Consider the following 10,921-nt stretch of genomic DNA (forward strand, 5'->3'; position numbering starts at 1 on the left):
ATGCAAATACGGTTAGAAGTAGTACTCAAAATGGTTAGATTTATTCCTGCACAGTTAGTTAACCTGAAAGCAAAACAAAACAAAAACTGATGTTTTTAACTTTTGAACCAGATTGACTGTACGTTGGGTGCAGTACCCATCACTTCCGGTGGAGGCGCACTCTTCATCCGGCTCTCCGTTCAGATTTCACCGAAGCCTTGCAAGTCTTTTTCCATCGCTCCTGAAACGAGTCATTTCCCCGAAAATGGACGCGGGATTCTTCCGCGTAAGTGGAGTAAATTTATTTCTGACTGTAGCAGCAGTCTTTCTGAATTGTAATCGATCTAATTTGTGGTTTAAATGCTACACATTGATATAAGCAGAGGGACATTCGGCTAGAAGCAGCACGCTCAGTCAGGGCTTCGTCTATCAACTGGTGCAAACATAATTTTTGGTTTTCCTTTTAGGAGTATTTTATTCTTAGCTAAACCACTGAAACACTGTACATTCTCACACTACGTATAAACTTTTGTAATTTCGTCTTATTGTGTAACGTTATTATCCTACTGTAGTTGAATATTTGGTATTTATTTGCTGTCAAGTTATCAGGAATTAGGCCAGACACAACTAGCAAGCTACAGCTAACTTGTTGGCCTTCTCCAAAGATGGCGCCTAACCGGTTCGTCCCTGAAGAGTCGCGGTAGTCATTATATTAACGTTAGCTAACTCTCATTTAGCTTTTTAATGTCTCGTAAACACAAGATTGAGTAATTTGGGAGTTTGTCGACACCAGAGACGGTGAATGTGTCTATTTGGTTGGCCACGAGGACCAGAGGACAGCTAGCTTAGCTAAAGCTAGTTTATTCGTATCAGCGATATGACCCAGATTCACGAGCTCAGATTACTAGACAGCCTTGAGTCCCCCTTTTCCACTGCTGTATGTAGAAGATAATAATTTCAATTAAGTAGATGTGTGTTTTAGAGCCACTAATGTAATGTAGAATAAACTCTGCTTTAGACGTCTACTAAACGAGATACATGCATGTGTATGCTGCATGTGTATCCGCATATTTTGTCATTAACACCTCGCTGTTTCATCCCACAGGGAACAAGTGCGGAGCAAGACAACCGTTTCAGCAACAAGCAGAAGAAACTGCTTAAGCAGCTGAAATTTGCAGAATGCCTGGACAAGAAGGTATGTATTATATCAGAATATGATGTGTATTGATTATACAGCACATATTTTCAAAGCTTCCCAATTTTAACGTTTTGATATGAGGATTTTATTTTGGTTGTACTGATAAATCACAGAAATACCTGCCGTTTTAATGAGTCTTGAATGTACACGTCTATAATAACAGTATAATATACTTAAAATAAGAGTAGGTTCCACTTGTGATAACTTAATTGGCTTAGTTTTACAAATAAGAACCAAGTATTGCAAACTATCATACTCCGATGATGGCAATTGATCACAGAAAAGACTTGTCAACGCATGGAAATATAAAAATGAAAAAAAATAAAATAATTCTCATGATGGAGGACTCGGGAAGAAAATTAAGCTGAATATTTTTTTCAATTGTTGTGAATAAGGAGTGGACAAAATGTAATTGGAAAACGTTTGTAAGTGATGTAGAAGATGTAGAATCAAGTTTTGACGCATACTAGGCTTTTTTTTCTTTAACAATGACTGTTTTATGTGTTTAGTAATTGGTTTACTTGATAAATTGTTTGGTTTCCCTCAGGTGGACATGACCAAAGTGAACCTAGAAGTCATCAAACCTTGGATTACTCAGCGTGTGACAGAGATTCTGGGATTTGAAGATGATGTGGTCATAGAGTTCATTTTCAACCAACTTGAGGAGAAGGTAATGTTTTTAATTGACTTTCCTTTTGTTTTGGTCTGTTACAACTTTGATGATTTTTAGGGCAATTTGTAGCCAGTAAGAAGGGATACAAGCAAGTAAATCATCCTAATAATACTCCTGAAAGTAATTGGGTAAAGAAAGAGACAAACTGGTGTAAAAGTGATATTTGACATTGACATGTTTTGCTGTTATTTGACAAAGTGCCTTTATTCAGCAGTTTTCTAATGATGATGTGATTTATGATTTAAAAGGCCTGAACCAATATGGATGTTAAACCTTGCATCAGAAGTATAGCACCAACATCTAATTAGCTCTCTCCTGAGCCCAAAGTCACTGAGCCCAACTCTCCCTTCATGATGCAGTTTGTGGTTTGAGGTGAGTTTTGGTTACAGGGATCACCTATTTCATGTCTGTGAAAGGCACAGCTGAAGATTTGAACATTTGTAATCTCTATGAGTTAGCAGTACATATTTGCTGAGATTCCCTTAAAGTTAACTGGAGACTCAGAAAAAAAACATTAAATTATATGGAGCCTGTTTTCAAGATCATCAATCTTAATTTTTAACTCTATCAAACTGAAAAGTATTGTTTCACCACCATATTATCAGCTGTCCAGTTTAGTATAATATTTACTAATTTAAAAAAAAAATGAATTCGAGAAGTGCAGCATGTTTTCATTTTATTAAAAGAAGTGCTTTTAAAGATTACAGTAATAGTCTTACTTACATTTTTAAAAATGCTTGTTAAAGATGGAAAAAAAATATTTTAGGAAGATGGCTCATAAACTGTTACCTGTGTGAGAAAACATCTTTAAAAAAGTTTATGGTGCTGATCATTTTCTCTGGTTACTTGTAGCTGTGTTAGCTCTCTAGAGCATGAAACATTTGTGATTCTTGTGTTTGCACTTTAAACTTTTTATTATATAAAATAAGACAGGATTAAACAGTTTGGATAAATTCAAATTCTCCCCCTATGACTTCTTCCTACCCTTTCATTTAGCCTTTCAAACAGAGAGTTATGGAAAAATAGTGTCTTCAAATTTGACGTTGTCAATAGTCGTTGATCATCTACGTCAGTGCTCGGAAAATACACAACATTGGATTTATACGTTTAAAAAGTAACGCTAAAATTACTTTAATTTAAATGTAAACTTTTGTGCTTCAGAGCGCGCCCACATGAAGAAATGTTACTCCCCGCGGCACAGTAGCAGCCTCACAATGGTGGGGTTATATGGTCAAAAGTTCTTAGGCGTTACCCTAAAAAAATGGATACTCCTGTCCCCACAAATGCCTAAATAATTAGAGCTTTAGGAGAAAAAATCAGATTCAGCCTTTAAATTATAAGAACATTGATTTAAAAAAAAAAACATGGATTGAAACATGCCGGATGTTATGATGACAAAATAATTCAAGCATGTTATTGTTGCAAGGTGATTACTGGCCATGGCAGGTGAGCTACAAGATAAAATACTTTTCAGTTCCTTATTATATTTCAACTATTTGCATTGATGTAAACGTGTATATAACAAAAAAAGAACAAATTATATAAAAAACATTATTTTAAAGACAAATCAGTGTTTTTAATTTTATTTCAAGTTGCTATTTTAATCCTAATTGTAGTGCAAAACATCAAATTTTTCCAAATAGCACATTCTGTTTTTCTTTTTTTGACATTTCAAAAATCCTATCCAGCTTGTCTTTAAAGGAAACATCTTAAGTAGCTCAAATTAAAAGTAATTGAACATGCATGTCTGTCTTAATGCAAGTCTCTATGACAAACTTTGTAAATTCTTTTTGAAAAAATGCTGAAATGGATGTGCTTAAAAAAAGAAAAGTAAATCTGTCAGCTGTTGGTGGGAGGGTCGGGCTGTTAATATTTAAAAGGGGACTTTTAAAGAATGAATACAGTAGTAGAACTAGTTTTCAATGTTTTCACTTTTTCATTTTTTTGAAATAAAAATAATCTATTTTTGTGTTACTGTTGTACTCATTATTGCTTGTTCGTCTCTTACAATTTAGAATGATATAACATTAAGCTCAAGGTGGTTGAGTCTCAAGCTGTAGGGAGGCGGAAGCAAGCCAAGGGAGCTCCGTGCCCACTGGTTCCACGGGACTCACTGAAGACACCGGAACTGTATTTGCAGTGTTGGGTTTTAATGCACTCTGTATTTGGTTAATTTGTTGAACCCCTGAAGTGTAGACTGGGAAATGGGTTGGATAGTGTTACTGGGAGTGGAAAGTAGCAAAGTAGCACTTACAAAATAAATGACATTTTTTTTGTATTTATGAGTTTTTGTGCTATGTTAACATTTTTAAAACTAAAAAAGATTGCATGGAGTTTATAGAATTGTATGAACTTAGCATTTTTAACATTTTTATTGGCTATTAAGTCCAGCTTTGGACTCAAAGATATTTTTATAATGATAGTCACTGTTAAACATGTTTTGATGTGAATACATTAATCCAGGTTTAGTCTAGTGAGGGATAGAAGGCAGGACTTCCCATTTGTGGGATCTTGCCTCCTTTCAATATTTTATTTTCAGATGTTTCAACTGCTGTATTTTTTTTCTCTCTTCCCCCTTTTCGTGTCTGTGTGTTGCAGCATCCAGATAGCAAGATGATGCAGATCAACCTGACAGGGTTCCTGAATGGAAAGAATGCCCGAGAGTTCATGAGAGACCTGTGGCCTCTGCTGCTGAGCGCCCAAGAAAACATCGCCGGCATCCCCTCTGCCTTTCTGGAACAGAAGAAGGAGGAAATCAGGCAGAGACAGGTGAGTTTCCTAATCGTATTTGATGTGCAGCAACATATTTTTGGGTCAAGTGATGCAATGTTTCTCTAAAAATCAGCTGTATGATGGAGGCTGTTTGGTGTTTTTCAGATTGAACAGGAGAAGATTGCTTCCCTGAGGAAGGTGGACGAGGATAAGAAGGAAAAGGACAGCCGGGAGAGAGCTCAATCAAGGAGTCCAAGACGGTTAGAATTATTGTTATTTTCATTTTGACCTTGGTTTGCTCTCATGTTTCCTTTTTTTATTTTTTATTTTTTTACAAAATGTGGTAATTAAATGTGCATTAACAGCATATCCCCTGCTACATTTGTTCACAACAATATTTTACAACCATATTTCATTTAAAAGCAATCGTGTAGTAAGTTATTTTTGCTGCACAGGATTAGGAATTTTTTGGCTAAATTCACAAGTGAACGTGACACAAATCCCACATTAAAACTCTGTCTAAAATAAACTTAAACTTTTATTTACATCGTGTGATTGAGATTTTATTAAATTAAAAAGAAAATATGGCATTTATTTGTAGCTTTTGGACAAAACCAATTTTCTATTTTAATAAATAATGTGGATAACGAAAGTTAAGGCTGCAGAGTAGCTCTCAGAAATCCAAAGAGGAAGCCGATCATTATTTTATTCTAATTTGATATGAATTTACCACAATAACAAGCACTGGTGTTGTCTAAAAATTGCGGAAACTCTGCAGTTCTCCGTGAAAGTTTTTTTATGAATGTCCTTCAAATTCATTTTATTGTATTTATGCGCCGCTTCTTAAGAATCTGGTCAGTGAAACTATTGAAAATATTGTCCGACTGTAAACTGGTCCGTGAACACACAGGTTACTCACGGAGCAGCTCGTTAGCATTAGCATCATGCTAATGCTACATCGCGGTCACCAAATTAACACTTTTTATTAAACCTTTTTGTTGCTAGTATAAGTCCAGCTGGTTTGTTTTCCAGTTCTGAGTGGCTACTGTAAAAAATCACCAGATGTTCTGCTGCTTCATCAGCCGAAACTAAACGTCACACGGAGAAGATTGGCGGAAGTGACCGCGGGGTTATGTTAGCATTTGTTTACCTTGCCCGCAGACAAAGGAAGAGGAGGGGTCCTAAAAATGTATCAAAATGAGGGCTAATAAACATAAATAATTAGATGGAAACATTTACTCACCATGTGGCAACTAACTAACTTTAACTCGCCAAAAAGGAGAAAATGCTCACAAGTGGCGAGTGTCAACTTGGGACCTGTTACAATAAGTCATTTGTGAAAGACTCATTCCTCTATCGATAAAAGGTTCTATTGCGATATCTATCATCGTTTTATCGCCCAGCCCTAGTTGTGTCCATGTTTATTTTAGTCCATGTTCTTTGTTTGACATTCGTGGCTGTTCTATGGATGTGGGTCACTTCAGATAGTAAGGAAAGATAAAAACTCTTGCAATAGATTTTTATAAGTAAATTGACAGACACACAAAATAATGTAACCTGTCCTGTCTTGAGAAATAAAACCTGAAGGTTTGGATGCAGGCAGGAGATGCACTCTGTAAAAGTTTCTGTTTTATACGAAGTGCAATCACAGCTTTCCAAAGCCAATTGACCACAAAGGGACTCCTACCTAACGATTAAGAGAGATCCCTTCTCCTATGTGTGAACAGTATGTCATTAAACTGGGATTAGAATGTAAGAGACAAACATCATCACACATTTGATAACTTTTTGTTTAAGGCAGAGCTATATCTAATGTTATTTCATATTGACTTACAAAAACACACATTGCTCTGGCCTGAGTCTTACTTAAATGCACTGAAACAAACCCTTGTCTTTGTTTTTTTTGGTCAGGCGGAAGACGAGGTCTCCATCACCACGCCGAAGGTCACCAGTGAAAAGAGAGAGAAAACGCAGTCCATCACGATCCCCCAGGCGTAAACCTAGCCCAGTCGGCGGCAGCTCCCCTCCTCCTCTTATGCAGCTGCCCACGAAACCTTCAGAACAGCCTTCGGAGCCAGATTCATCAGGAAGAGCCGTGCAACAACAAGCTGTTCAAGAACCTTCTGCTACAGGGTGGGTGTTTTGTTTTTGACAGATTTATTTGTTTCTAATAACGCTGGAAATTAAGATCTGGACATTTTTTACTGCAGAGACACTGTTGTAGAGGTAGCTAAAGCAGGCTCAGCAACAGAGGTTAAGGAAACATCCCCGGAGAAACCTCTCAAGAAAGCCGACAGACCGAGGTCACGTGAAAGGGAGAGGGATCCGAGGAGAGAAAGGCCGCATCACCGCTCCCGATCTCACTCCCGCTCCCGTAGACGACGCTCCCGTTCAAGGTAACGTATGACAGTAGTTGTATAATTGGTATGAAAAAGCTTCAGCTGAAACATGTTTGTCTACTTTCAGATCTTATTCTCCACGTAGAAGACAAAGTCCTAGAAGGAGGATGTCTCCTCGTCGAAGGAGTCCCCCTAGGCGAGGCCCCCCTGGCTCCAGACATAGACACAGACGCTCCCCTGTCCGCAGGTCAGATAACGGAGATGCTCGCATGTCATGCTGGTTATTTTGATACAAGACTTTTTAGCCAGATTTTGATTCCTAAGTTCATCTGTCAGTCTAAAGTACTTTTTAAGGACATACTTTGAGATGGTAATTAGGAGGGAATAATGGCCTAAATTTAGCTTACATCTTGTTAATGTTTGACACTGTATTTTTTATAGGTTTTGGGTGTTTTTTCCCTTAAAAGTTCTGTTAAATTAAAGATTTAACAAAGATAATATTTTTGGTCTGTAGGAGGCGCTCTCGCTCTGCTTCATCCTCTGGAAGCAGCTCCTCTGGTTCACGTTCTCCTAAAAAACCCCTGAAGAGAACATCTACCACACCACCCCGGAAACACCGCCCCCCCACATCCTTGAGCCCCGTAGGAAAGGACAAACGGTCGCCTTCTCCACGGATGAGAAGGGGCAGAGGGTCTGCCTCCCCGCCAAGATCATCAGGTAGGATAAACACAACTCTAGTGAAACTACTTTATATTCTCTCATCTTGTCTAAAAGCAGCATTTGTGCTACAGGAGCTTAGGGACCTTGAAAAATGTGAGAGATTTTGTTTATAATCAGTTTTTTTTGTGTGAAGAAAAAATATAAACTAATTTTTAGCACATTTAAATTATTTCACTGAGTCGAGATTTAGATAAAAGATTATACATCTCTAAATCTTGCTCTTTCTCATTTCCAGGTTTCAAGCGAAAACCAGAAGGAAGAGATTCCCCGCCTGAAAACGCTAAGATTAGACCTTCTGAGGGCTCTGAGTCCGGTCAGTGCTGGGACAGTTCAGCAAATGCTGGATTGAAAATAAGAATGCAACCTTTTGGAACCTTTTTAATTATTATGAAGCCTAACTGTAGATGGTTGATTGAAATCATGTATTAGTAGAGTTTACAGATTAAATGTGGTGAACTTTTTTAACTCGCAAAAATATTTAGAAATTATTAAAGTGGAACTTTAGAAATATTTATATGCTCCAACAACCAAATTAAAATAGATTTTAAGATTTTTTACATGAATATGTAATGGAAATTAATTCACAGTAACATATTTTTTGCATATTTGGGCTAGGATTGTGAGAGGAAAAAAATCATGATGAATGTATAATATTTTAGGAAAAGAACTTTAAATGTGGTCAAACCTGGAAAAATTCAATTCATGTATATGGCGCCTTAACACAATCACAGTCAAACAAGGCGCTGTACAAGCTCAAAACATTTGAAACAACTAAAATGTAAAAAACAAAAAGACACTAAGTTACATTCTAAAATAAGAACACAAGATAAAAACAAAAGTAAAACACACCAGCAGAGAAGATTCGGTATCAACAGTAAAAAAGCTTTGCAAATACTGTGTAATGATCTTTTTGAGTTTCCTTATTGACAAAAATGAGCTGTGTTTCAGATGAGGAAAAGAATGAAAAAGGAGGAGCAGCAGACTCCGTGCAGCAGCGGCGTCAGTATCGAAGACAGAATCAACAATCTTCCTCAGGTTAGCTGCATTTTTATCTCATTTGCCCTTTAATGACTATGAACTAACTAAACACAAGTGCCGTCGTGTGCTTTTCAGATAGTGGATCCTCCTCCTCAGAGGATGAGGGGCCTAATAGGTCAGCAGCAGGGCCTGGTGCCAGAAATGGTGAAGTGAAGAAAAGGCGGAGCCGCACGCCTTCACCTCGTAGACGCTTCAAGGAGGGCTCGCCAAGGTCATACACCTGGCTGAGCGTCTGCATATTTTTGAAGCTTTCTGTCGTGAAGTCTGAACTCTTCTGTGTTTTTGCTCCCTCAGAAGGCGACGTTCTCCCTCTCCTGGGCGCAGACGCCACTCCCCTTCACCCCCTCGACGCCGCAGATCTCCCTCTCCTCCTAGACGCAGGTATAAGAAAGGCTTTCTTATTTTAGTCAGTTTTTATTAGAATGTGAAAATAAACATTTTAATACATTTCTATTTTTTTTTTTTTTTTAGGTCTCCCTCTCCTCCACCCCGACGTAGGTCTTTGTCCTCTAGGCGATACTCTCCTCCTATCCAGCGTCGGTACAGCCCTTCACCTTTGCCTCCTCAGAAGAGGAAGATGTCCAACTCGCCTATGAAACGCACATCGCCAGGTCCAAAGCGGCGCCCCTCCCGGTCCCCGAAGCGTAGAAGCTCTCCTGTTCCTAGGAGGCGCTCACCTCCCTCCTCCTCATCTCCACCTAGACACAGGAGGAGCCCCATGATGCCTGTTAGGTCCACCAGGGACACTCGATCTCCTATTCCAGCAGGCAGGCGCTTCTCTCGATCCCCTGTAAACCGCAGTCATCCTCTGAGGAGGTCCACCAGCCCCCACAGACGCTTTGAAGCCTCTAGTGCATCTCCATCTAATCAGCGGAGACAACAGTCCCCATCCCATAGTAGTAAGCTCATTCGCAGGGTATCTCGCACTCCTGAGCGCCGTAACAACCAGAGGTGAGGAAACAGACACGCTTTAGCTCATTGATTTCATTGTTTATCCTGAGATTTTCTCTTGATACAAACTGTATTTTCACAGATCCTCTCTAAGCCCTAAACCCATGAGGCGAGTGTCTTCACGGTCCAGATCACCTTCTCCTCAACCTCCGGCTCAGAAACGTCTGGCTCCTGCGTCTGTTTCTCCATCACCATCTCGCTCAGCCAGTCGCTCTCCTCCGCCACCTCCAGCTAAAAAAGCCAGTAGTCGTTCTGCTAGTCAGTCTCCAAGCAAGGTTAGTCTCCACCCACAGATACGATGGGACGTCTGTATTATTTATTCACATTTACTTTTGTGTGGTCATGTCTAGTTTATTTAAGACGAATACTTTTTTAAATTGCAGACTTCTGATGTCGATGGCAGTGGAAAGAAAAAGAAGAAGAAGAAGGAAAAGAAGCACAAAAAAGAGAAGAAGCATAAGAAACACAAAAAGCATAAGAAGGAGAAAAGCTCGGTCACTGTGACTGAAGACAGTCAAGAAAACCCCAGACCAGAGGAGGACGACTCAAAAGATTCAAGAAAGGTAACATCAGGAGCCGATGCAGTACTTCCTGTACACTACTGGATGTAACATCTGTGATGATTCTCCTAGAGGCCAACTCCATTCTTAAAGGACATGTTTACTCTGTTTAGGAGTCGGAGAGCGAAGCAGACGATGGTTTGGATGACCTGGAGAAGCACCTCCGGGAAAAGGCGCTGCGCTCCATGAGGAAGGCCCAAATATCTCCATCACAAATGTCTTGAAAGCAAAGAGCTTCTGAAGTTTTCTATCACTTTTGACAATTTTGTTTGTTTTTGTTTTTCATCAACCTGGTCCGGCTTTAGAATGTACAAATTGTTGATCTTTAGTCTCGTTTCCTTTTTACTGGTTTGGTACATTCTGAAGTGTTGGAGATTTGGATTCATCAGTGTATTATCTAAACTGTTTAAAAAAAAGTTTAATTTCAGAGTGAACATCAGAGTTTTGAGTTGAGCAGGTTAATACCTTCATCTGTGTACAGTAGAGGAATAATTGCATGTGCAGTGACCGTCTTTGTGCATGGACCACCAACCTTATAAGTGTAGAGGGAAAGCCACCATACAGTAACCTACTGTTGCTCATTTCTTTTTTGTGATGGAAACAGTGACATGATACGAGGTGTTTAGCATCATTGAACCTGCTTATTTTCTGACTTTGGACTTACTTTGTTTCAAAAAAATTAAAACAATTTGAATTGAGACATGCTTTAAGTTTTTCTAAATTAATAGATATACATTTTTTATGTTCTTGT

The 10,921-nt window shown here is 38.8% G+C and overlaps 1 protein-coding gene across 3 annotated transcripts; it reads left to right on the forward strand.

Annotated features, from left to right (window-relative positions):
* The first annotated feature begins 131 nt into the window (after positions 1-131).
* On the forward strand, positions 132-10,870 carry srrm1 (serine/arginine repetitive matrix 1). 3 transcript variants are annotated; one of them, XM_024266793.2, is made up of 18 exons: positions 171-265; positions 1,085-1,174; positions 1,725-1,847; positions 2,099-2,222; positions 4,449-4,619; positions 4,728-4,822; positions 6,474-6,695; positions 6,773-6,958; positions 7,029-7,148; positions 7,416-7,618; positions 7,857-7,934; positions 8,570-8,656; positions 8,735-8,870; positions 8,954-9,040; positions 9,131-9,610; positions 9,693-9,885; positions 9,994-10,173; positions 10,284-10,870. In XM_024266793.2, the coding sequence occupies exons 5-18, from the start codon at positions 4,464-4,466 to the stop codon at positions 10,392-10,394; spliced, it is 2,334 nt and encodes a 777-aa protein (XP_024122561.1). In that variant the 5' UTR covers positions 171-265; positions 1,085-1,174; positions 1,725-1,847; positions 2,099-2,222; positions 4,449-4,463; the 3' UTR covers positions 10,395-10,870. The 3 variants fall into 3 exon arrangements, with proteins under 3 accessions (XP_024122554.1, XP_024122561.1, XP_024122570.1); XM_024266786.2 differs by lacking the exon at positions 2,099-2,222 and having other exon boundaries at positions 132-265; XM_024266802.1 differs by lacking the exons at positions 171-265; positions 1,085-1,174; positions 1,725-1,847 and having other exon boundaries at positions 2,101-2,222; positions 3,866-4,619.
* The last annotated feature ends 51 nt before the right edge of the window (positions 10,871-10,921 follow it).

Source organism: Oryzias melastigma, linkage group LG22, assembly GCF_002922805.2.
Source record: "Oryzias melastigma strain HK-1 linkage group LG22, ASM292280v2, whole genome shotgun sequence".
NCBI classification, from domain to species: Eukaryota; Metazoa; Chordata; class Actinopteri; order Beloniformes; family Adrianichthyidae; genus Oryzias; species Oryzias melastigma.

Coding starts and splice junctions, on each gene's coding strand:
- srrm1 (XM_024266786.2), top strand. CDS start 245: ATGGACGCGGGATTCTTCCGC. Junction 1,848..4,448: donor TCAACCAACTTGAGGAGAAG/GTAATGTTTTTA, acceptor TGTGTGTTGCAG/CATCCAGATAGCAAGATGAT. Junction 6,959..7,028: donor AGACGACGCTCCCGTTCAAG/GTAACGTATGAC, acceptor GTCTACTTTCAG/ATCTTATTCTCCACGTAGAA.